The 27,637-nt window shown below is 34.6% G+C and overlaps 2 protein-coding genes across 2 annotated transcripts; both read left to right on the top strand.

Moving 5' to 3' along the window:
• The first annotated feature begins 1,179 nt into the window (after positions 1 to 1,179).
• On the top strand, positions 1,180 to 20,869 carry LOC113494041 (luciferin 4-monooxygenase-like). Its single transcript, XM_026872171.1, has 13 exons — positions 1,180 to 1,373; positions 6,241 to 6,431; positions 6,567 to 6,774; positions 7,136 to 7,334; positions 7,762 to 7,884; positions 8,331 to 8,505; positions 9,173 to 9,313; positions 10,092 to 10,217; positions 10,660 to 10,743; positions 11,093 to 11,239; positions 11,776 to 11,938; positions 13,266 to 13,988; positions 20,780 to 20,869. The coding sequence occupies exons 2-12, from the start codon at positions 6,276 to 6,278 to the stop codon at positions 13,391 to 13,393; spliced, it is 1,650 nt and encodes a 549-aa protein (XP_026727972.1). The 5' UTR covers positions 1,180 to 1,373; positions 6,241 to 6,275; the 3' UTR covers positions 13,394 to 13,988; positions 20,780 to 20,869.
• On the top strand, positions 20,867 to 26,633 carry LOC113500420 (fatty acid-binding protein, muscle-like). The gene is made up of 4 exons (XM_026881205.1): positions 20,867 to 20,948; positions 23,778 to 23,944; positions 25,549 to 25,659; positions 26,571 to 26,633. The coding sequence occupies exons 1-4, from the start codon at positions 20,867 to 20,869 to the stop codon at positions 26,631 to 26,633; spliced, it is 423 nt and encodes a 140-aa protein (XP_026737006.1).
• Positions 26,634 to 27,637: the final 1,004 nt, after the last annotated feature.

A 27,637-nucleotide genomic window follows, 5' to 3' on the forward strand; every position in this document is an offset into this window, starting at 1 on the left:
CACGATACGCCTTGTATCCGTGAAATGAAAATGTATGTGGTTTGTAATTAAATACAAATAATGCCATAGAAAAATGAGAGAGAAGCTCGTAACTAAGCTGTATCTTCATAAATGAATCGATGACAGGTTAAACTACGCTAGACGCGGTTGGTTCGTAGATGGGGGACCACCTTTATCATAACGACTTCCTCCGTGTTTCGGAAGGCACGTTAATTGTGGGTCCCGGCTATTATTCATAAATCTTTGAAAGTCGCTACAGGTAGTCAGAAGCTTGAAAATCTGACAACCAGTCTACATACACCGACATAGTTGGGACAAGGCTAGGCCGATGAATGCCATGGAAAAATGTCGACCGATCTAACAACATTTTAGTGAGCGCTAACGTTAATTAAATCGCAGAGACATATTGAACTGGCAAGTCTGAGTAAAGTAACGTCACTTTTCATGTTCTAAAGGTCATTAATATAGTTATTAAATGATGTAACGGTTTACTCACGCGTATTTATCGGGGTAGTCGAACAGTTCGTCTCGCGATCCCGCCGCGTCTGCTCATGATAAAGGACTCCGGTTGGGTCCGAAACTAGTCGGGCTACCCCGATAAATACGCGTGAGTAAACCGTTACATCATTTAATAATGAATCATTCTCACGACAGTTACTATCAAAATATTAACATAGTTTCTTAACTTAGTCCTTAGGAACGAAATCTGCTACTACTGTACATTTTAAAGATCAAATAAACAACCATAGGTACGTTTACCTATTAAATCGTTTGCCTGGTCAACAATTTGGTCTACAATACACACAATAATGTGTGTATTCATGTTTGTATCAATCATTTAAGATGACAAGCGAACCAGTACTAAAAATAACTTAAGATTGTTACCAACACTTTGGCCCCGATTTTGCTATTTTACAATGGCCGATGAATGAATGGCAATTGGATTAAATTTGAAATTATTCCTATTCTCTTAAGCATTTTTCTACACAATAATTGTAAATTTACATAAACTTTTTTGAAAAACGCTTTTGCAAACCTTCAGATTTTCCTACATCATTAAAACCTATTAAATATAGCAGAAATCATGATGATGATTCATCATTTCTGCGTTAAAATATAGAACCATCACTAATGACTACGCCCCAGTGTATCACTTGCCTTATATTCTAGTATGAATGTACAATAGTTATTTATGACACTCAGACAGAACGATATCACCCTTCTTAGGGAGCGAACATCTGTGAATATACTGCCTATTCATTCTATTGTTTTAAAGAACTTTATTTGAAAAATACAAGTATTTTCACTGTTGAGTATTCTGTGCCAAAAGTGCGAGATATAGTTTTGTTTTTTTTTTTGGAATTTAAGGTCAGGTATGTATTTTTTTCTGGATTTATTTACCCTTGTTTCGTTTATTTTATCAAAGGAATGTTTAGCGGTAACTGTAACTGTGGGTTAACATTTTAAAATTATTTTTTTACAAAGAAATTAGTCGTACTAACTACCAGTATACTATCTACTACAACTAACAGTTGTGATCTCTTTTTCTTACCAATGGGGGACTAGTCTTTAATTTTGGTGTGTGAAATATTTTCAATAGAACAACAGAAAATCGTGGTTAAACCAGTTAGTTAAAATTAACTGCACATATCAGCTGTAGCATCTTGGATGCATACCGCCTGCGTGAGAGTTAATTAAACCATTGTTGTGTAAACATTGATAACGATGAATAATAAACAATAGATTGTCAATACTACCGTAATAGTTATACTCTATTAATATTGTTAGATAACACAATTTAAAAATCTGTTAATTAGTAAATTAAGAAAAATGCTTTCCCAAACAAATGGCACAAATTAAATATTTAACTGACATTTATAGTTGTTGCAATAGCGACAACAGAAATACATTAAATAATCAGTAAAAACTACAACGATCTAGCTATCAAAGTTCTTACACATCTTGGTGACTGACAGACGGACAGCTCGGTAGATCTTTTTTTTATTTAAAGAAATTCTTGAACGCAACATTTTATTTACTTGTTTTCAGTACAGTGGTTTGACTGGGGGTGAGTAATGTAGGGCAACAATTTCTACATCTGAATTTGCCTATTTGTACAGAACCCTCTGTATCGTAAGTCTGACTCGCAATTGACTGGTTTTTTAGTTTGTGATCCTTGGACATGCATAAAAAATACGTTTTAGATTTATAGAACTAAGTGATATGAACATAACTACATATTGTAGATGGGAAATTGCATAGTACGGCTGACCTTGACTAGAGACCTACATTCAAACCTAGACCATCAATCTATTAACTCGGTCTATTACGGCCCCTCGCGGTCGGTGCGTATTCAAATGCTATGCATTGCCGCGCACCGACTAAATACGGGGACGATGTATGGCAGTTCAGGTTTAGTTAGTAAGAGTCTGATACTACCCGCTTCCTTTCCCGAGGAGGTGGGTGTCTATGAGGATTCCCCCGCCTAACAAAACAATATTCTGTTGTGAACTAAAATTAGGCTAGATGGAATACTACCAACTCGGTAATATTATAGCACATTTGAAAGAGAGACAGCGCTCTAAGCGTTATAGTGCTGTCACGCTTCCGCAACTACAACAACATTAGGTACATAAGGCGTTGGTAGAAGGCACCTTGCTTCATATATCCTAATAACCTAGGCACTCGTATCGGAATGATTTATTTCCTTCACTCTCAGTCAGTGGACCGGAAAACCATTTAGATATGATTTGTATGAACACACTTAGATATACCTAGATTGTCTCTCTTTAATCAAGTGACTTGGAGTTATGACGAGATTTTTTCTCTATGGTCACGTGACGTGGATACATCACGGATTAGCAGGGATAGCCTATTGGTATGAATCATTGGACTGCTAAGTCAAAAGTGATGGGTTCGATCCCTGCTCGCACCAATATCTTTTCGTATGAATGTGTGTGTTACAATGTCAGGAGCATGCGTCGTCGATAAATCGGTATATCTGAGGATTTTTCATTCTTATCCATGTAGAAGTAGAGGCTAAAGGGCTGTTTAAACTCTGACACCAGGTTTTACATCAATCATATGATAACAGAAAGGAGACTGCATAGATAGCCGTGCCGTATAGGTCACCACGTTAATGACCTGTAAGACTGGTATGCTTCGGGTTCGATCCTCGCATCTTACAAGCGTTTTTTTTTGTGATCCACAAATTATTGTGCCTAGTCTGATTACCTTGTGTTTCGTTCCACCGTTTCTTCTCCTCAGATAAAGAACATGGGAAGCCGTGAAGGGTTGGTAATATTATGGGTATATTCGTTTTTCATTGACGGGCAAAAAATTCTAACCACAAAAGGTTTCTAAAAAGCCTCAATAAAACACGAATTTCGATTTCGACATTCATTGATAAATCCAACAAAAAGAATTCATTATTTATTTTTCATAAACTAAACTAACATATAATATGCACATAGTTAGGTACCTATTAGGTACCTAATATCTGATATTTCAGTTAAACTGAAATGTAAGCGATTATGGAAGTAGTTATCTCGTGCATAAGCAGGACGAAGCGTATTCGTTACCGGTGAACACTAATATTGCATGTCGCCTGTAATCTATTTCAAATGGACCTTCGTGACAGGAACACAATCATTAGGATCACACTCTTGACAGCCACGTGACTTGCATAAATGTTTCTGTAGAATGAAATACATCCAAAGGTTGTGTGCCCATTTAGAAAACATGTAACTATTTGTCTCTGTTGAATCCTGTACTTATTAGGGGTGAAATCAATTTTTTTTTTATTTTAGGTTTAAATTCTGGCCGGTTTATGAGATCTTCATTGGCTTCTTAGGCCTGCTGGTATGTAGGCTATATTCTTCTACAAAATTCTAAAAAATACACCATAAACTATAACAAATGCATTCTATAATGTGAATATATTCGTCTTCCATAATTAGTATAATACCATCCTATAGTTCTTTCTGTGGGCACAAATCATGTTACTAAAAAACGCGTGAGCATTGATCACTACGTTAGCTTGTGAGCTAGCATAAAGTGTGGGTGGCAGTGGCGGTGATTTCAGTTTCCAATATTTGAAATCCTTGACTGTTTGTCATCGTTTTTCCCCACTCACGAAATACTAGTACTCTCGGTCACTTTTAGCCAATATCAGTAGATTTTACTAGCAGGCAGCATGATACCCTGTAGTCAGATTTTTTATCAGACTATCTAGCTTCTGACTACTCGTTACGACTCAGATGGTCATCCACAACTCGACCATAGCTAGTGTAGCTTGACCTGTGATCAATCAACTTCTGCAGTTGTAATTATGATTTAATGAATGATGGTGATAGATGTCATCATCTTATTATATCAACATCATCAATCATCATCATCTTATTACTCCAATCTTAGAATGTATCATACTGCTAGTATGCAATGTCACACAACGGCTTCCCAAGTAGACTAAGATTCAGTATTAATTACTACGCTTGCACACTGCTAATTGGCATGTCCAAAGTCTAAGATTTGTAATCTATACTAATATATAAAGCAGAAGAGTTTGTTTGTTTGTTCGAACGCGCTAATCTCAGGAACTACTGGTCCAAATTGAAAAAATCTTTTTGTGTTGAATAGACCATTCATCGAGGAAGGCTTTAGGCTATAAACCATCAAGCTGTGACTAATAGGAGCGAAGATACAAAGGAAAATGTGAAAAAATAGGGCAGGTATAAATCATAACTTATATCTTCTACCCACGGGGACGAAGTTGCGGGCAACAGCTAGTATAGGTTAAAATTAAATGTCATTGTAATTGAAATAAAGAAAAACTACTGATTACATCAAAACAAACGATTATTTAATCATAATATTTTAGATTGTTATAGTTAATAATCTTATAATAATTACAGCAATTTTAATCTAGTTATACGACACTATCGTTCTTGAGTCATTATGATTTCTTACGACTCATTTTTACCTGTGGATTTACCTTCATTATTTTTTTGTAATTATGCAAAACATATCCAAATTATTCTCTTTATTAGGGACTTATTAGGTACAATAGGTACACTTAATCCTAAGTTAGTAGTTTGCAATTGAAGCATAACAAACAGACATACTTATAAATAGAGCTATTCGAAATGTCCATTTGGTAGTAATCAATTGGTTCCTAAACGAAAATAGATACTTTTATCGTTTTTGGTGTGTTATATTAGTTCTTTTCTACGCCACGCTAATATAAGCTACTCGAAATGCTAAGCCTGTGCAGACAAAATCACACACAACACCTAGTTTATAACTAATGACTGCCCAATGATTTGGCGCAAATTATTACGTAGAACATTTGATCAATACAAACGAAGTGAACTACGCACTATATCTACATATTATATAAAACTCTCGTGTCACGACGTACGAATTAGAATTCCTCCGAAACAGCTCGACCGATTCTCATGACAGTCAATTTGCATATTGGGTAGGTCTGAGAATCAAACAACATCTATTTTTCATACACCGGTTTTTTATTCCTAGAACTCATTTCTATGACAAAACAACATTTGCTGGGATAGCTAGTACCTAGTAACTTCGTGATTACTTAATCGTTTATGCAAACAAATAATATGCATGTGACGTTTGCTCCTTTGATAAAGATTTACAGTCAAGAACACAACAACTGCCTTGATAATCTTGTGACATCCTGCCCAAATGCATGCATGAATAAATTATAGAGAATTATAATTATAACTACTGGAACAAATACTGGTGAAGCAAAGCCAGGACTCAGATTTATAGCAGCAAAAAACGTCACTTCTAAAAATTGGATTCATAACAATCCATTATTATCGTCATGATTTGGTATTAACCAGATTTTATGCCTGTCCCATTGTATGTCTGTCCTTTAGTCTGTAATCAAATCTTGCAAGTTGAATGTGATTCACTTCCCGCTTTGTATATGTATATTGCGTGACAATTTAATATTATGATGTATATACATATAGAGCTGATCTGATGCTGGACCAGAAAGGTGGTCCTAAGAGCTCCGCTAAAAACAACATCGAGTTTAGATTTGTTTGATTTATCTTTTCGAATATTTCAAGTCCAAAGCAAAATAACAATCTAAAAGATTCTTCGACTATAGTCTTCTGTCCTAAGTCGCACTCCAACTAAGGTACTACACCTTAAGAAGAGATGGATATCATCCACTGTCTAAAATCTAATAATATCAAATAATTGCAGTCGATAAGGGCCAAATAACAAAGGACTGATCCAAAATGACTCTTGTGAAAAGAGGCAACGATTCCGTGCATTGGTACATGGGAGAGTTGCAATCAAGAATTGTTGCAAGTTCTGGGATACCCACAGACAGATTTCACCTTGGAAAACTTATACTTCAAAGTTTGAAAGATGCTCCAGATTTTATTTCACAGGTAAGATTCTTTCATACGCAAGAATTAAAAGAAATCACTCAATAACAGCAAACCTCCTTTTTCAAGTCGATTCAATAGTTAATCAATTTACTCTTAACCTAACTCTCTCTCACTCTTAACTCAATCACCGTACAGATTGATGGAGCCACCGGCGAATCTGAAACAAATGCATCGGTGCTAGAGCGGTCAATACGCTGTGCGACTTGCCTTCGGAACTTGGGAATAGGGCATGGGGACGTGATGGTCCTCATGGCCCCTAACCACATAGACCTGACGGTACCCCTGTATGCTGCACTGTATCTTGGAGTCATTATTGCTGCTGTTGACAGGACGCTGACATTAAGTATGTTTGGCTTAATTTTTTTTGCTTAAGTTTTGTTGGATTTGAAACATACAACGTCAATAGACCCAAATTTGATTAACCAAATAATATTTTTTGTAGCTCTTAGTACGGGGACGATGCCAGCTACCAGATGCCAACCTTCTTTTCTAGGCGATACTTAAACTACTTATTCCAAGTTCCGAATAAACATTTCAAGACGTCTAATTCATTATCGTTTTGGAACCTTTTCATCATCTTCGATTGGATTTTATTAGCCATTTAAATTCAAATTACTGTTTAATAATTCACTTTCACTATATTAAAATATATATACATACTTAAAGTCTCCTTGATTCGTTTTAACATGGTTTAAACTTTTCAGCTGAATTGCAACATACATTTGCATTTTCGAAGCCCAAAATAATATTCTGTCAAAGTGACAGAGCACCAGATGTTCAACTGACTCTAAACAACTTGAGCCTAGACGGTCAGATCGTAAGCTTCGATAGTGGAGACTATCTGTGCAGCTTCTCTGACTTTATGGAGAACAATGGAGATGATATAGCTGTTGAAGATTTTCAGTAAGTTCTTATTTGATAGGTAGCTTTTTTGACCCATCAACCAAATGAGTCATCAATAAAACGACCAATCGTTATGCATTTGTTGGCTGTATGGGTGGCTGATGGCATTGATCATCTCTATTCTTCAAATAATCAGCATGTATATCGTCGATTTTAAGATTATTCATTTTATTGGATAGATTATTATCTATTAAATAATTCAATTGTTCAAATTGCGATTAAGGGGTTGTTAATAAAATAAATTAATAAAAAAAAAGAATGCACTATAAGAAGAATAAAATTCTAATTTACGAGTATAGAAGTAAGGCTTTTGAACCAAAAACAGTAAAAGTAACCAATGTTACATATTTAAGAACAGCATCATCTTACAAATTCTAGCATTATAAACAATTGCTACTTCTTACTCCTAACCAAGCCACATTTCCAGGGCAGCCGATTTCGATCCCGAAGACTCAATATCATTTATAATAGCAACAAGCGGTACCACAGGCTTACCTAAAGCTGCTGCCGTTACTCATAAGAATTTGGCTATCAACATACCTTATATTTGGTAAGTATTTTGATGATCCTGAGATGTTATTTTGACATCTACTAAAAAGCCCGGTCCCATTTTAACACTGAGCCTGAGATGCCTAGAGAATGTTTTCGATTGTAGCGATTTCGAAATTCATGAAAATTTTGTCAAGTTTAATTATTTTTTTAGCATTAATAGTTTAAATCTCTTTTAGTATAAATGCAAGTCATAGCAAAAAGGGTTTTGTCTTTGTAGTTAGAATATAATGTCGAGACAAAAAGTCTACATCACTATTGTAGGCCAAAAGGGCGGGACATAGCTGACCTATTTAATTATTTAATACCTGTGTTATGTACAAACCTTTGATTCACAATCTAAGTATCAGTTTTGCTACAATATGAGTATTTGACAAAACGTAGATCCAAAGTTTTTATTTAAACTTCAGCTTTTTTTTCTTCTCTTATTTGTCTTATCTTCACCAGGTCAAGATCAACGACTTTCCCAACACCAACTAAAATCGCTTTGATCGGATCACCACTGCAATGGTTGACTGCCATATTGAATTTCGTGAAATCTCCAATATTACGGATCATCCGATTACAAACTTCAGAAAAGCTGACACAGGAGCATGCTTATGATCTGATTAATAAATACAGGGTAAGAAATTTGGATATAAGTCAGTCAGTCAGTTAGGTTTGGAATTTTTTCTTCCAAACCTAACTGACTGACTGACTGGTGAGGTTTTGGCCCAAAAGCGCGATTTCCAGTTTCTGGAATAGTTTTGCCTACTAAGTGCCTTCGATCGCAGTACATGAAATGAGCCCACTTTGATGATATCAAATATTCACTAATGATTCGACTGATGTGAAAAAGATTATTAAGTAAATATCGAGCCTAAACGCCTTAAAAAACAATCGGTATTATGACGTGAAGTACATACATCTATTTATTACATTCAAGGTTGAATGTAATAAATAGATAGAAGATCCTGAACATTTGGTTTTGATGTAACTAGAGTTAATTTTTCTCAACTGGTTCAACATCGTCATTCTAGCCTTTTCCCAACTATGTATAGTTCGGCTTTCAGCCTAACCAGATGCAGTTAAGTAGTTTTACAAGGAGCTTATCTGACCTCCTCAGAGACTAGTTATGAGACTACCTAGCTTCTAACTACCCATGACAATTGACAAAGAAGTGTAAGCCAGCCACGGAGGAACTCCTTATGAAATAGATGGTCGCCCAGAATGATCGTATCAAGAGCAATTTAGCATGTGATTGATCGACTGGTTACTAGACAAAAAAATTAGGAGTTTTTGTTTTCCAGCCCACGTATTCCATCTTCAGTCCTACGATGATGTCGACTCTTCTTAAGCCAGACGTTCGTGATCAGTGTGACTTCACCTGTTTCACGTCTCTCATGTTGGGAGGAAGCGCTGTCCCACAAGACTTGATTGATGAATTGAAGGTTTGGATACTTTGATTAATGGTTTCTCTAAATTTAGATGGTACTTCGTCGAGAAATTAATCGATTTTGAAAAAAACAATCCACACTAAAGGACCAAATAATTTAACCTTCTGTCCTACAAGGACCTTTACGACAAACAGCATATCAACCTCATTTAAAAATTGAAGAGCTTCATGTTACTGAACAATGCTAGTTTATTCCTAGATTGTATTACCGACAAATGCGCATGTCCCAGAATTAGTTTTAACTGTAACTGCAGAGCAATTTTAACTATGAATTTGTCTTTTTTTTATAACAACTATCGTGAGACTGATTCATTATTAAATGATGTTACGGTTTACTCACGTGTATTTATCGGGGTAGCCCGACTAGTTTCGGACCCATAATTAAGGACTCCGGTTGAGTCCAAAGCTAGTCGGGCTCATAACTAGTAACATCATTTTAATAATTAATTATGAATTTTTCTTCATTCTTGTTCAATCCACCAAGATTAGCGGACAGAATTGTAATTGTAATAAACTACTTTTAAGATAACAGTTAAAAATCTAGAGCGTCAGAATGTTTTTTTATAGAGGTCACATAGCCTGACTTGTAATATTGGTCATTCCGTAGTAATTACATCTAGCCACGATCCTCATCAAATAGAACAATTTCCAACAAGAAAAAACTAGCTATTACTTTTGTTCTTATTGTGTTGTGGTTTTGGAGATAACTACTACCAATTTTTTCCAATATTTCTTCTTGGTTGGTTATACTCTTTCCTCTAATTCTCTTCTAGCAAGTGGCTTGTAATGCTGAAGTGAACAATATATATGGTATGAGCGAGCTGTCTGGCATAGCTTTTCAAGGAGACAATCCTGCACCTGGCTCATGTGGAAAACCATTGGGATGCTTCCAATACCGGGTAACAATACATTCTATACTATGAATATGAATTTAGGGAACTTAATACTCTTATTAAGTTCCCTTTTTAGGTAGGTTTTTTAATGATAGAAATTCCAGATTTTATTTAAAAATGGTTCAAATCTGATCAAAGCCAAAATCAAAATGTATTTATTCAAATCAGGCTCTTCAGAGTAATTTTTTGAATGTCAAAATATAATGGATAGTACCCAGATTCGACCACCATTCTTTAACGTGTCTGTCTGAAAAACCAAACATTTAGAAAATACAGAAAAAGCGTTCTCGTTCCACCCAAACGGAATAAGTCAGATGCTGATTCCCTATCCAGAAAACCCCATTTTTTGGATGGGAAATCATCATCATCACCAGGATATTTTTATAAATCTATATTAATTGTTGGCCATGCATTAGGAAATAATATATGATTTTCAAAATTATTTTAGATCATAGACGTTGAAACGCAAACAGATATTTTCGAACCTAACGTACCTGGCGAGTTATGGCTAAAAGGACCAACTATATTTAAGGTAAGACACATGATTACATAGTTATGTAATACCAGCCCATAATACAATTACCACTGCTCGACACAAGCCTCTTCGAATAAGGGAAGGTTTGAGCATTGATCACCAGGCTGGCTCACTGTAGGTTGTCGATTTCAGATTGCAATATTTGGAATCCTGACTTCCTCAAGATGTTTTCCTTCAGCGCTCTCTTAAAATAATTTTAAAAGCCAATACATTTTATTCCTTCAGAAAGTCGTATAGGTACTTGCATGCTTTAGGATCGAACCTAACCCAAATCCATGTATGTAACCGTAAGGCCAGTATTAGCTGCTGCCGGCTCCCAAATCATTAAGCTGATTTAATATTTTAGGAATACTATAACAATGTAGAGGCTACCGAGGAAACCTTTGCCGAAGACCGCTGGTTCAAAACTGGAGACACCTTCTACAGAGATGAGAACTGGAACTTCTTCTTCGTGGAGAGGATCAAACTACTTCTGAAGTATACTGGATACCAGGTAAACTCAAGGTCTTTCGGAAACTAGGTGAATAGTTTAAAAATTGTTTCCCCATCCATTATTGAAATGTCGTGTAAATTAAAGTAACCAGTAGTCACAGGTCCCATTTCTGTTAAGTTTCACTGTTTTATTTATATTTGATTATTGACTATTAAAGTTACCAAATCTACCTTACAACTATTATTTTCCTATAATTATGTTTCAAATACAATATTCGGTTTCTCTTCTTACCCATAATATTTATTCTCGCCATTTCGGCATTAACCATTGTTTTTCTCGAATTTTATCCACGTCTCGTCTCATCTCGTCACCTTTTCCATCCACCCTTATTTTAGCCTATTTTAAACTGCATTATCATTCAAATTAAGGGCCCATTAGACGATGCGAGATATTTCATGAAAGTTTTAATGCATTGCTACTCGGCTACACGGCTGCACAATGTATTTCATCTAGCATGGGATTTTCTGCATCGTCTAAATGGGCCTTAAATCTATTATCATTCGAATTGTAATCGCATTCTGGCCTACATCTTCCAGATATCACCAGTAGAAATCGAAGGTGTTATACGTCAGCACCCTGGTGTTCTGGACGTAGCTGTGACAGGTATCCCAGATGCTTTAGGTGATCTGGTTGTTGCGTGTGTCGTCCCACATCCCGATGCTAAGCCGACGGCTCAGGAGATCAAGGACTTGGTTAGAGGTATGTTTTGAAGTCTTTCTTCATAGCTTAGAGGTACCAAAGGATTAATCTTAATACATGAAAGGTTTGGACAAAGCTATTTGTCCAATCGAGTTTTTTGAGGCAAGTTTGGATTTGAACATGTCATATCATCATATAATGGATATTAGTATTATGTTATGTCTACCCTCATGTCTTGAAGTAAGAAGTAAGTAAGCTATTGCCAACACAAATTTATTTAAGATAATAATAAACTGGAAAGTATTTTATACAAAAATATGGAGTCCTTTGCTCAGTAATCCAGTGCAATATTTATAAGATACAGAAAAAAATATTTCACGAACACATAAATCACAACAAGTTTCAAACTAATGTTTGCTTATCACATACTCGCAAATCTTAACAATAAAACAAACGCGAGTAACTTAGACTTTGTACACAAATAAAGTTAAATTACCCCTTAAATAATTATAGATCACTTGAGATACGTAGTAAAGTGAATAACAGAATTCGATAAAAACGTCAATGTGCTTCGTAATGCCTTGTCAGATCATCAACTAATGTTCTTGGTTTATTAAAACTAATTCTTGCGATGTTTCTGTTAACGAACTTAGAATTAGTTCCAAAGTTCAACTCGTTACGATAGAATGACGTGATATTAATCATTATATTATTATTTGTCATAGTGATGTATGTGTTGTTGATCATTGTTAGGTCTATGGGTGTGATTAAAATAATAAACGTGGTTAAGTGCGAATAGGAATCACAAAATGGGGTAATTCGTCATTTGAGAAAATTTTAACCGTCTAGCTGTCATGGTTTATGAGATACAGACTCGTGTCAGACGGACGAACAGAAAACAGTGCCTTGAATTTTTACAGATGACTTATTTCTATTTCTGCTATAACATTCCTACTAATATTATAAATGCGAAAGTAACTCTGTCTGTCTGTCTGTCTGTTACGCTTTCACGTCTAAACCACTGAACTGATTTTAATGAAATTTGGTACACAGATAGAGTTGTCCTTGAGAAAGAACATAGGATAGTTTTTATCCCGGACTTTTGAGGTGTTCTCTTCGAAACGCGATATAACCGAACTCAACGCGGGCGAAGCCGCGGGCGAAAAACTAGTATAAAATAAACACGAAAGACGACGTTACACGACAGTTGGTACAGTCAAGACTGTGATGGGTTACCGTATTCTTTCTTTCCTCGTACTGAACCCTTAGATTCGCGAGCACGACTCGCACTTGACCGGTTCTTATCAGTATTTAATTACAAAAAGTGAATTTTCATGGAGACGAGTTTTTAACTCTTTTTTTTTTATAATCCTTTTTCATCTTACAGATACCTTATCTGACTCTAAACAGCTGAGAGGTGGAGTGATATTCGTCGATGCTATCCCGGTCACAGCATCCACCAAGGTCCACAGGAGACGGCTCAAAGAAATGGCCCTAGAATTGCCCAGAGAGTAAAATAAAAATACCTAATAAAAACAAATTGGAATTCAAGCACTATGAAGGTAGTTTCTAGAACATTCTAGTGTTAAGAATATCAGTATTTTTGTAATATTCTTTCAATGTTTACAACTTTTGTTTTGTTCAGGTATTGCCTACACTGCCTAATAGTGTTAACCTCCAGCCTTAGTGGAGTCAACTGAATACCGTATTATCCGATCGATTTTTGTCCCGTAAAGCAAGCTAACAAAACTACATACTTAATTTTCTAGCTTTAAACATAAGAATTACTATCGTAAGTAAGAAGAGTTTCTATTAGCCCAGCAATAGGTAGTTTAGGGTTGATGATATTAAAAATAAAAATAAAAATAAAATATGCCTGGCCGCTCTCTAACTTTTAAATTAACAAAAAAGTTTTACACATTTCAGAAACATTGCAAAGAGTATTTATGTAGGCATTATCTAATACGCTTGTGATTATGATTTGCAAATAAAAAAATTACAGCTGTCAAAGTGACGTTTTTTTAGCACAATTTTGTAATAATTATATTTTGTAATTTTACTAATTTAATTTCTCTATATATTATATTCGGCGCTAGTTTTATTGGAATAGGTAAGTTATCATTTATTAAAAAGTAGAATATTTTATTTAATTAATTCGTAAGTAATAGAGGTAGGTTATTATAGTAGTTAGTTTAGATTTAAGACAAAAAGTATTAGATTTCCCCTTTAGAAGGTATAGCAGTTTTTTAGTGTTTAGAAATAATAGTAATTTCATTACGTAGCTACTTACATAATATAAGTATAATAATGTTTGTGGGGCGGAGTCATAATTATTTATTTAACGACGGTTCCAAAATTTGTCGGGTTATTCCGATAAATGTGCGTAAGTAAACCGTTTTTAAATGAAATTACAAATATTGTTAAATGTACAGCAGAGCCTATCGAATAAAATGTAGAAATACAAAATATTTTGAAACTCAATAGTAATTCGATGTATTTTTGAAATAGTTGCTTGTTTTAGTGTTGTTAAATAAAAGTTATTCAGAGTTACTTAATAGTTAATTAATTTTGTTTTACCCAATTCCTTACCTTCCAACTAGTATCGGTAAGATATAAGTATTATGAAAAATTAAAGCAAACACAAAAATATATCAATAGTAACGAATTGAATGAATAATACCACGAAGCATATACGTCCCATAAGTGGGCATAGGCCTCTCCCCATATAGGGTAGGTTTTAAGCATTGATCACCACGATGGCTCACTCTCTTTCAACTCAATCAACTCTTTTCGATATAAGAACAGCATCTGACAGACTAAGAAATTTACAAAAAAAAAAGACAAAAGTGTTTTTCATCACTTTTCGGTCAGTTTTATGACCTGGCCGGGTATTGAAGAAGTGATGAATCAGTGTTGTGAGAGAAGCGAATCACGTGTTAGTACGCCACATTATATTACTATAGCAATCATTCACTAATAAACGAAAATTTGCTATTAAACGAAAATGCAGATAAGTTGAAAAACAATCACAAGTTGATAATTTTTTTATTCATATTGATGTCATTAGTAAGACTATGATTCAAGAAGGTTGTTATTCGATACCAAGTAGGTACTTGTGTTCCGTAACAACCAAAAGTATCGCTTCATTAACCTAGTTAAAAACAGATTGCCGTTTTTATTACGGTAATCTATACTAATATATAAAGCTGAAGAGTTTGTTTGTTTGAACGCGCTAATCTCAGGAACTACTGGGCCAAATTGAAAAATTCTTATTGTGTTGAATAGAACATTTATCGAGGAAGGCTTTAGGCTATAAAACATCACGCTGCGACTAATAGGAGCGAAGATTCAAGGGAAAATGTGGCAAAAACGGGGAAAAATATTCAACTTCGAGGGCTTCTGTTCAAAAATTTCTAACTTATAACTTCTAACCACGCGGACGACGTCGCGGGCAACAGGTAGTTAATCATAACAAATTTTATTTTCTTTTGATCAGTTGCGTTCACCTCATAATATGGTGTACATAGTTATGTTTTCTGTAAAAACTAATGAATGACAGAACATAAAGACTATAATTTGACTGCACGGATAGCCGAGTGGTTGAGGTCACAACGCTCAACCCACTGGGGACGAAGTGTCGTGGGTTCGAATCCCGCGTACGACAAGCGTTTGTGTGATCCACCGATGCTTGTCTTGAGTCTTGCTATCTTTGTGCATATGACTAGAATCTTTACAAAACCCGCCGCGATACAAGGATTAAATTAATTAGAGCGGGAGTCGCTTTATACGAAGACTTTACAAACTAAGACTTCTATTCACAGGTGAGTGGTAAACGTTATAACGTAAAGATCAATTACAATGTAGGATTATAGGTAAACAGGCGAATTGCAATCGTCGCTTGACTAGTCAGGAGAACTGGTTGGGCAGCATTCTTGATACGTAAAATTGTAATAGCATTGTGTGGTTCATGCACTAGGTATTAAGTATCTATGAAACGCGGATATTATGTGTTTTACGACTTAAATAATGATTTATAGTGAAATAGATAGTGAAGCATTAGAAAAATAGTGTTAAAACATTAAATGAATTGTTTTCCTTTTTTATTTATAGTTCTACAACAATACTACAAAATTGAAATGTTGTGACGTCATAATTTCGCAACCCTTTTATCAAAACTGTTTTAGTACACATTTAAGACGTTTTGGTAAAAATTTCAACTATAACTTAGGCTCCCCTGTCAGTCCGCCTGTCTGCCCGGGTTGTATCTCATGAACTGTGATAGCTAAAAAAGTGGACATTTTCACAGATGAAGTATTTCTGTAATCGCTATAACAAAAACAAACTAAGATCGGGTTAAGCCAGGGTCATACATTTGTTGGTAGCTAACAAATCATTTTTAGGGCACCCAAAAAATTATATCACTCAACAGATTTGTTAATCTTTAGCCTATCTGCACGGAACCCTCGGTGGCACGAGCCCTTGACTACTTCGTGTACTTGAGACGGTATTTTTCTAACTTCCGCAACAGCCAGTAAGTAATTGACACATTCTTCTGGCTTCTATCAATCAAGAAAGTAGGGCTGAAAAAATATCAATTTAAATTAAATTATGTGATTGTTTTAAACATATCTATATTATTTATCGTGGAAACCTGTAAAGTCACTGTTTTACAAGGTTATTTCAAACTTGCGTATGACGTAATTTATCACTTTAATTAAAAATATCTGCTACTTTCGAACTGCAAAATTCTGACTTAATCAGGTTTTTTATTCGCTTACTCAATATTTATCTAAACAGTTATGGATGAGTCAAGTATTTACAAGATTTTCTTTAGTCAATAGTTTAGAATAGATGTTTGTGTATTATAGTATAATTTTACGCTATAGGCCAAAGTCCATTAAACTCTATGAAGCAATCACCTCACATTACGATATAAATAAATGTTATCTTTTGTTTTCTTTGATTATAATGCTTTTTAGTAAACTATTTTTGTTAAAAAAATCGGCGACCACTGGACGAAACGAACAGAGAAATTGATAAAATTAAATAGGTTATAAATGAAATTTGACGAAGTTTGTGATAAAAACATTATATTTTGAAAAAAAAAACATTTAAGCAAGGTTTCGGGGGCTAAACAATAACTAATACCTCTTTTAGCCCTAAATCTAGTAGGTACCTCATAATATATCTCTACCCACATCACCAAAACATAGTCGTGATGGTAAACAAAGAAATTCCCGCTAAATCCTATAGTCTATGGTTAAAGGATACACAAACGCGGCACCGCGACCGGCGCGCGCGCAGCATTTAAACTGCTTTATTTTGATACACGCGTTCTAACATTATCGACGTATAGTTTGCTTTAAAACAGTTTAATTTATATTGTTTATATTTCTGTAAGTAGTTTCGTTTTTTTTGTGAATTGAAGTGGTTTATTGTTGTGTGTACAATCGTGAACGGAAGTGTTGTGTCATTGTTTTTCTTTTTGGTAAGAATTTTATTTTTGGTGTTGTTTTTTTAAAATGGTAGGTAGGTAATTTAATAGTTTACGATCATTTTGAGTAAGATGTAAATAAATTTATCGTAAGAAACAATCAATAGATTATAAGTATTTTTATTTAATGTTTGGATAACATAGCAAAACAGGATTATTGTATGATCTCGAATATTATAAAACGTTACTTAATAAAAACGTTAATTCAGAATCATTTAACTATTATTACTGAGATCAATAAGTTCTACAACAGGGCAAAGAACTCCATTTCTTCTCCAAAAAAAAAAACACTCATTTCCCTTTGCCATTAACAACCGGCCGTGGTCAGCCAAACTAGGTCAACCGGCCACTTATACCGCTGGCGACCATGACTGGCAACCAAGCAACCAGGCAAAAACTATAGAAAAATAAAATATTGTTCAAATCGTTTTTACTTTGGTGTCGAACCTAAGACTTGACGGTTCGAATGTGTATTTGTTTAGTACATTGTACTTTTGGTACTTTTGCAATGTAATAAACTTATGACGTAGAACGTTGTTATTGTTATTGTGACTAATCAAGGCAAAGTCTTCAAATAAAATGTAATAAAACTATTCATCATTGTCGGTATATTTTTCTCCCGCATTAAAGAATTTAATCCTTGTTGTCACGGGTTGTTTCACAAACATTCAAGTCACATGCACAAAGACGCCCTGACTCAGGACAAGCATTCGTTGATCACATAAATGCTTGTCCTACACGGGGATCGAACCCATAACACGTCGCGCTCAGTGGGTTTGGCGTGGTGAACTCAACCACTCGGCTATCAGTCATTATCATCTCCCATGTAGGCTCTTAGTATCTTCAGATAATTTCATAAAAAGGTCTAAAGTAGGAATAAATCGTAAAATTAAAAGAACAATTAAAAATGAATAAAAGAGCAATTAATTGATGCCTCATTATTACACTTAATTAATGAGTCGACTAAGAATGGTTAAAGTTATTTGCTGTTTCAATATTAACATAACAGGTGCTCCACTGTACAGTGGTTAAGAAAATTCGCTTTGAATAAATAAATTGGACGTAGTTATGCAAACTAGAACCACAACATATCAGTTTTGAGATAATCAGGTTTTTGTTTTAAAGGTGCGTTCCGTTTTGCGTATAAAATGTTCTTCAAACTGGGGTTGGTACCTTAATCGTTTCCTTTTTTTTTGCTTTGTGGCTTGCTATATCGGATTTTTTCTGAGCTGATGTAATACACCATAAACAGCCTATCTACATATATAACTCGACTAGCTGTTGCCCGCGACTTCGTCCCCGTGGGTAGAAGATATAAGTTATGATTTATACCTGCCCTGTTTTTTTTACATTTTCCATTGTATCTTCGCTCCTATTAGTCGCAGCGTGATGTTTTATAGCCTAAAACCTTCCTCAATGAATGGTCTATTCAACACAGAAAGGATTTTTCAATTTGGACTGGTAGTTCCTGAGATTAGCGCGTTCAAACAAACAAACTCTTCAGTTTTATATATTAGTATAGATATAGATTTCACTCAAAGTGTGTGTTGGTTCTAGATTGCATAACTACGTCCAATTATCAGTAGTAGCTACTTAATACTAGCACAGAAAATATTTGTTTTTATATATATCTATGTATATTCCCCGTATTTTTAGAAGAAATCTACTTCAGTGGACTTGCTGACACTACGAAAAGCATTTCTGGATCACTGAAACTCTTGTCCAACGCGGCGATCGAACCCATGATTATGATCCATACTCCATTTATTTAGGGACTTAAAATAGATCACTTCGCATAATGGAGAATTTTAATCTTGGTGTCTTTTTAGAAAAACAAATAAAGGGCGGATATTTTTAGTGCTATAATTGATTTAGAAGATCTTAGTTGTTGTTTCGACTTTAATTTTAAACTAACTTCTTAGACAAAAATACCGTAATAATTGTTACCTTTTTTTAAGTAGCTACCTAAACAACTGAAGTCACTCTAATACGTACAAGAAACAACCACTTCTGTCACCGACAGTACATTGTTACAATTGCCTACATAATAATTAGTTTACGAGTGATTCCTTTGCACGCTATTGTTATATTAATTACACATTTTTTTTTAAATCTATGTAACTTATCAACAATATCTATATAGATATCCGCGATAAATATTTTAAACTAAAACCTCATTAGATCCTCATCGTGACTACAAGACTTACGCGTCTTTGTAAGTAATTGTTTTTATATTATTATGTGCATAAGCGGATCGATCACAGGTTAAGCTACGCTTGACGCGGTTGGTACGTAGATGGGTGACCATCTTTGTCATAACGACTTCTTCCGTGTTTCGGAAGGCACGTTAAATTGTGGACGATTCATACATCTTTGACAGTCGTGACCGGTACAAACTAAGAAGTCTGACAACCAGTCTAACTAAGGGGTATCGTCTTGCTCAGGTAATTGAGTTGAGGAAGTCTGATAGGCAGTCGCTCCTTGTAAAACACTGGTACTTAGCTGAATCCGGTTAGACTGGAGGCCGACCCCAACATAGTTGGGAAACGGCTAGGCCGATGATGATGATAATGTTACGTGTTTGCTTTTTACCCTGGTTTTGCTGTTTCTTTTATAAACATATCAAATCAGCTGTTAGGCAAAGTGTAGAAACATTACATATACTTTTCTACTGGCTGCCCATTCCGCTATTTATAATAAATTAAATTTGTCAGTTTTCAATAAAGGAACGACGATAGTCGTATTTTTTTACCAATGCATTTATTTTTGTAGCTTATTTGTACGGATCCCTCACGGGATGTCTCGCCCTTTACGAGTTTTTTAAATTACCCAACCAACTTTCACATAACATTATAATATGAATGATTTTATTATCACAGAAGAATACCGTTTCGCGACATTCCAATTATTTTAGTACCTGTTTTTCTAATTTGGCATTCTGTTGTGAAATACTCTTGCAAATTAAAGGTGACGGTTATTTTTACTATTCTATAAAACTATTATATTTAGCATCTATTTTTTTAATTTTATAGATTATAATTATAGTATATTACATCTAGATAATATTTTTAATCTAGAATTACTCTACAATTAACTTAAATATTGTCAAAATGCATCTTCTATGCTAACCAGAAACATTTAGACAAGAAGACTTTCTTTTTTAAATATAGAAGAATTGTTCCGTTTCAAATTTAAAAGTGACAGCTAAGCATGCCGGTCATGTATATATCTATGTATCGGCCATACAGCCAATCTATTTCGTAAGCGTATTTTCTTTTGCATAATACATTGTTAATACAATTTTTTTTTTGCTTTATATGTATAGATGGCATTCCTTCAATTGTCAATCTGAATTTTATTAAGTGTGAATTGCCGCTAAATTAATGCTAATTACCGCTTATTTCCAGAACTTGGAGATCTCATCTCGATAAGAACCGGTAGTTTTTAGCGCGCCAGTCGTTCGTCGGCAGTGATTATAAACGGTTTCCTTGAAAATGGCGAGTCTTGAACCTTATATCAACGTACGATATAAGTTAAAAACTTCGGAGAATTTTGAAGAATATCTCAAGTTTATTGGTGAGTTTTTTTTATCTATATTATTATTATTTGTTAATAACGCTTGGTGCATGATAATTGTAATGAAAGGAGATTGAGATCCTGATTGATAATAGTTGAGGTGCGGAAAGATAGGACTCTATCTGAATTTTGAAAAGGTCACTTTTAGGTAATTAATGAAAGTTATTAAAGTATCTTTAACATTAGTTTTTTTTTATAACAAATATCTTGTTTGTTGACAACTTGTTTGTTTAAAAATAATTAACTATGTTATTATCTACTTTTCATGAGTATTTTTGGATGTTAAAGATTCTAGGGTATACTTTTGTGAGCCATTATTTAAGTTTAAATTGAATTAGAAGTACCAATGCTAGGTATTCTGACTTAAAAAATAATTATGCCTCTTGTGTTATTTCTACATGTCAAAGAAAGTTTTTTTTTATTCATAGAATTTATTTGAGTATCTCATTAAAATGGATTATGTCTACCAAAATACGCATGGCGCGTTATTTTAATTAACTAATTTATTTTGTGAGTATAATTAATATGAAAGTTAAATACATTAGAGTTTGGACTCTAGGCAGTCATTCAGGTTCAATTACATTATAAACAAAATTTACATTTATTTCAAAGCAGGCCCGTAAACAAGAAAAGAACAGAACATTGTTTGTTAAAGCTGACATTATAAAAAAAACAACTTCCGTACTATGTTAATTAATTCTTCCGTCGCGAGGTTTCAAAATATTCAAGTGACATTTGACAAAGTTACGTCAGTTGTCAAAATGGCATGTCATTCCCATACATTTGGCAGTTTTATATAAGTAAATACTCTGCGGTATAACATTGTCGTGCCCTTAAATCCGCATATAAGCTGCCATTTTGAAAAAGACTTACCTATACGTTAAGAATCGTAAAGTTTTGCAGTGTTTAATTTACGATTTTCCTTATATTGTATACCTTTGCACTAAAATAATAATAAGTTACTATTTTTATTGTTAAATATTGCTTGGTTTTCTGTTTTATTGTAAAACACTGTTTTATTGTAAAACATTATTACGTTATTAGATATTAACGTTACGAGTAGATACTCATAATAGAATAACGTACAATTATAATGGAGGATGAAACATACTCAAGAGTTGAGGCGTTTATTCCAGTTAATAAGATACCTTTAGATTGCTGACTTCTCTATAAGCCTTAGAAAATACCGGTAGCCAGTATGTAGCGACCCCTTTTTCGGATGTGAAATAACCAAATGACTCCTTTTTGCGTTGGATTGAGTGGAAAGGATTGTCAGACTTAAACTGAATAAATCCTAAACCATGTTCTTTCCTTTATCATCAACTAAGATAGTAGGTACGAAGAAAAAATAAACAAGAGAAATCTGAAATATACTCTTTATAATGATAAAACGCCGCCGCCCGCGTCCCTCACCATTATTACAAGGCTCGGACCGCGCTCGCTCTGTTTCTAAAAAGCTACGAATTGCATCATTTGCCGGCCCGGCAAACATCAGCCCTAATGGGCTCTACAAAGCTTGCTGTGATGTCTTTCAGGCACGCGTGGTAAACGTACGCTACGTCTGGCATGTGCCTGGTCCTGATCGTTCGGTGAGATACATATGCAGTGACTTTATGAGTTGTTGTCACAATTTATATTGAACAATGTGAAACAAACATGAAGCCGAAAACGAATTGCAATATCAACCTTACAACCTTAAAAATAGAGTTTAGATTCATATTAATCTATAAATTATATCTCTTCAAGACCTTTGTAAAAAAGGCGAGCATCAATCAAAGTTCAGTTCCGTATTGCGAATTCAAAAAAAAAGTGTGATAAACAAGTTTTGGAAAAAAAAATACCTGTTTTTGTTGCGTTGAATATTATTGTAATTAGCCTCTGACCTCGGTAAATAACAAAGCATATTATAAATTACTCATGTGTGAAGCTATTATGGTTGACACTAATTTCTTTATACCAGTACCATGTAATTTTTATTTCTGCATAGAAAATCATCATATGACTTCTCTCGCTTTGAGAGGAGTGGAAGGGAGTGTCAGAGTTTTACTGACTAAAACCCACCTATGTTCCTTCCTTTGGCTAAATAGGCTCGTGAGCTTGCTGACATTATCTTTGACGCGAGCGTGGAACACAAAACGAGAGATATTTTCGCTACCCCTGATCAATTTGCTCATAAATTTTCAAGTAATAAGTCACGTCAACTTATGTAAAGTAATTTCTCTAAACATTTGAGTCATTTCCATCATTATTCACATTTCTCGAAAATATACGTATCTATCGGTATCATTTTATGTACATATATTCAAGGTGATTCACCTTTTGAATGATATTTTTTTACCAAGAAACTTCCTTGGAGACCCTCATAAACATAGGAAAAAAATTGACATATCTAATATATAAAATTCCCGTGTCACGATGTTAGTTACCGTACTCCTCCGAAACGGTGCCACCGATTTATATGAAATTTTGTATACATATTGGGTAGGTCTGAGAATAGAACAACATCAATTTTTCATATCCCTAAGTGATAAGGGTTGCTCACACTAAAAAAAATATTTTATTTTTTGGACGAAATTGTTTATATTTTTTTTTTATAATGTGACATTAAAAATACATAGAACTAGAAAAAATAAAAATCGGCAAAACATCGTTTGCTGGGTCAGCTAGTATTTATATATATTTGAGTTGTGCTCCCTCAGTTACAGATACTTTCACGGCAATCATATTTCGATATTTAAGTGAACTAACTTAACATAGGCACTGAGAGATCATGAGAATTGATGATCCACTACTACTATTTACCTAAACATCTTCACTTGTCTTTTACAGGTGTCGGCATCCTCTCCCGCAAGACAGCCTGCGCGGTCAGTCCTGTGGCTGTCCTGACTCGTGATGGAGACGTCTACACCCTGACTATGATCACCACCTTCAGAACTGTAGCGTTTAGCTTCAAATTTGATGAAGAGTTCATTGAGGAAAGACCTGATGGTGTCAAGGTATGGAGAATTTTGTGTCTGAAGGATTGCAACGCATTGCCATACACCGACACAAAAACGCGGATGACGTAGCACGGCGGTTCAGGTTTAGTCAGTAGCAGTAAAGACAGTTCGAACTCTCAGATGGAATGTTCTAGCATAGTGGGATAGGTCACCATGCAAATGACCAAAATGACACGTAGGTTTCATCCTTGAATAAAGTAGGTCTGCCATTGTGCAAGTGATTTGAATGTCTAAATTAATAGATTAGATCAAATAGTTTTATCGTGATAACCTTTTTTTTAATTATCAGATTAAATCATACTATTATTTTAGTGAGAAGTCAAAGTTAGGTCAGACCACAGTCAAATGAGTGGCTGATTACGCAGGTAAATGTTACAATATTGATAACACAAAGATAAAAATCTCAGAGCGAATATCTTATATTTGTTTTTAGTTTCGCAAAAAAAACTGGTTGAACTAGTTCAAAATCCTTGAAACAGAATTCATTATTAGAATTATTGCCATGTATATTGCAAAATTTTATATTATCTGAACAAGGTTATGTAGGACGATAAAACGTTACGAAAAATGTATAGTAGAGTTGAATTCATTATCCAGACTTTGAATAATATACAGTATCTTTAGTAGATAATTTATTAATTTTGTTAATTTATTATAAATATTAAGAACAGCCGTATCCATTTACACTCAATTAAAATATATAAAGAAGAAAAAAACAGACATTGAAACAAAATATAAAAACAATATGCTTATTACTTCATGTAAAACAAATAATATTTATTGTCTATCAATTTATACTGACATAGAAACATTAAAATAATGACACAAAAATTTCCGTAAGTGGTGTAAATTTGTCCACATATTTGTTCAAAATTGCAAACATCAAAAACAAATGCTACAATGATTGGCATTGCCAATATGATATAGAATATTCTGAAGGCAAACAAAGAAATGTCATATTTGATTGCAACTGTATCAGTTGTTTCCATTTGAATATTTAACATCGTAATGCGAGGTAATTGACTATGTCTAGGTTACTGCGCATCGATTTGAATAATACATGCATTCGATCTAGCTATAAATTGATTTTGAGAATCTATGTTTTTATTATGAGGAATGGGAATAATAAGTTTGTAGGTCTGTTCAGGTTTTGTTTTTCATTTTCAATCGAATTTAAGGAGGAGCTTCTCAATTGGTCTGCTTTTTACCTTTGTCGCCTCAAAACATCGGACTGGATGACGATTTAGTTAGTTCTTTTTTTATTAAACGTGAACTAGGTGTCATTTGGTCCCATAAAAATTTAAACATCATCATCTTCATCGGCCTAGCCTTTTCCCAACTATGTTGTGGTCGGCTTCCAGTCCAATCGGATTCAGCTAAGTACCAGTGTTTTACAAGGATCGATTGCCTATCTGACCTCAACCCAGTTACCTGGACGACACGATTCCCCTTAGTTAGACTGGTTGACAGAGTTTCTAGCTTCTGACAACCCGAAAAGACTGTCAAAGATGTAGGTATGAATAACAGCCGGGACCCACAATTTAAAGATTTTAGACATAAACGTGCCTCATTATATATTAACAAAAATATATTTTTTTCAGCTTAAATCTCTATTAACCGTCGATGGAGATAAATTAATTCAAACACAGACCGAAGATAACGGACGAAAATCGACCCACGTGCGAACATTCACACCGGAAACACTGACAGTGGTAAGTTTATAATTATATACTTACCCTTGTCATTATACAGAATTATGGAACCTCGAAAAGAATTAACTATGAGGAGAAACGGTGTAATTATAAATAGTAAAGCGACACCGTTTAAGATAATTAGGTGTCTTTGAAACCTTGAGGTATTGTAGACTAGAGTTTATATTGTTTATAATGTTGGCATTTATTTTCTATTTTTAATCGATTTCGAAAAAGGAAGTTGTTTTGTGATATATTTGTTTTATTTTTATTGCTTTCCTTTTTTGTTGTGTTTGTTTTCGTGAACCTATTTCAAGAAATAGAGATAAATTCATTATTAAATGATGCAATGGTTTTCTAATGCGTATTTATCGGGATTGCCCGACTAGTTTCGGACCAACCGGAGTCTTTAATCATGAGCTGACGACAGCGACTAAAGATAAAGCTGTACCTGTATTACAATGCACTATTTTCTTCCATAATTGCAAAGGTCTGAGGTTAAGAGGTGGCAACAAGCCTTCTATTAACTAAACGTTGTTTATGACTAAAACAATCACTTAAAGCTACTACGAGTGTTATCATTAAGTTCATTGTAACTCGTTAGGCACCTCCAGAAGAAAACAAAATGCTATTACTAATGGCATTGCAAAAAATATTTCCTTTGTTAATCATTGTCATCGTCGTCGTGGGCGACCTAGGAAGCGGTAGCGAGACGACCTTAACGCTTATCGCGCAGGCTGGTTCCATGTGGCCCAGAATAGAGAGTCGTGGAAGGATTTGGGGGAGGCCTTTGCCCAGCAGTGGGACACAGTGGGCTAGAGAAAAAAATCATTGTCAAAGTGTCATTTTTTAATTTGTTTTTTTTAACGGTACTGATCTTTGCTCCTACGTATATTTATGATCATTAAACAAAAATTTTCTTTCTATTTCAGGTCACGACAGCAGAAGGTTGGGAAGGCAAATGTGTACGAATCTACGAAGTCGTTAAAAATTAGCGTCTATTTATGGAATAATTAGTCAAATGTATAGAAATGTATAGCTTATTGTATGTGAATTGTCGTGGCAATGTTAGGCGCGTTTAAATGCATGCCTTTGGTGTACAGTTGGCAAGGAAAGGCGATAGGCAAAGTTTGGAAATCATTGAAACACAATTTCTATAATAATAATTGTGCTCTATCCTATTTCTGCTTCCTTTTGGTTCCATTAAGCTTGTGTTTTATTTATCGACTTTTGTTTAATTATACATGATGAGCGATACTTCAATACGAACATTGTGTAAAAAATATTCAATACCTCAAGCGGGACTCAAACCTACACCTACTAGATAAAAGCAAGAGTCGCTTCTACCGACATTTGTCGACATTTCCACAATCTTTAAAGTCAGTAGGAAACACTCAAATGTATGAAGACGACAAATCCTAATCACGTTATTCTAATGACAACCTCCGTGGTCGAGTGGCGTACGCACCGGTTTCAAGGTGTCGCTAGCTCTGAGGTCCCGGGTTCGATCCCCGGTCGGGTCAATGTAAAAATTCACATTTCTACATTGTCTCGGGTCTGGGTGTTTGTGGTACCTTCGTTGTATCTAAATTCCATAACACAAGTGCTTCAGCAACTTACTTTGGGTTCAGAACAATGTATGTGATGTTGTCCGCATATATTTATTAAAAAAAAATGTCATTTTCATACATTTGAGCATTTACTCCTCACTACTTACGCTGTTGAGGTCACAAGGACTTTTCCAAGAAAAATGACTTAAAGACTGCGCACTAAACCACCCAACTCTCGCTTCTTAAACTCTTGATGTGGAAGAGAAGTCTTCCAAAAAACACTCCTTATTAACAACACGCTGTATTATCAGTCTCTATACCAACAAGTACTAAAATAAGAGCTTTCAAGTCAATACTACCTAATTGTATGTACGGTAATTTAGGTCCTATTCATAAATAGAACGTTTTATAATTATTAAATCTTTATGTTAAATTATTATGATTTTTGT

The sequence above is a fragment of the Trichoplusia ni genome, chromosome 1 (genome assembly GCF_003590095.1).
Source record: "Trichoplusia ni isolate ovarian cell line Hi5 chromosome 1, tn1, whole genome shotgun sequence".
Lineage (NCBI taxonomy): Eukaryota > Metazoa > Arthropoda > Insecta > Lepidoptera > Noctuidae > Trichoplusia > Trichoplusia ni.

What these genes read in the sequence shown, in the direction of transcription:
- LOC113500420 (XM_026881205.1), top strand. Translation starts at nt 20,867, where the DNA reads ATGGCGAGTCTTGAACCTTATATCAACGTACGATATAAGTTAAAAACT. An exon ending in AGAATATCTCAAGTTTATTG is followed by an intron (nt 20,949 to 23,777) that starts GTGAGTTTTTTT and finishes TGTCTTTTACAG; the next exon opens with GTGTCGGCATCCTCTCCCGC. An exon ending in AAAGACCTGATGGTGTCAAG is followed by an intron (nt 23,945 to 25,548) that starts GTATGGAGAATT and finishes TATTTTTTTCAG; the next exon opens with CTTAAATCTCTATTAACCGT.
- LOC113494041 (XM_026872171.1), top strand. Translation starts at nt 6,276, where the DNA reads ATGACTCTTGTGAAAAGAGGCAACGATTCCGTGCATTGGTACATGGGA. An exon ending in ATCAACATACCTTATATTTG is followed by an intron (nt 7,885 to 8,330) that starts GTAAGTATTTTG and finishes TATCTTCACCAG; the next exon opens with GTCAAGATCAACGACTTTCC. An exon ending in TGGGATGCTTCCAATACCGG is followed by an intron (nt 10,218 to 10,659) that starts GTAACAATACAT and finishes AAATTATTTTAG; the next exon opens with ATCATAGACGTTGAAACGCA.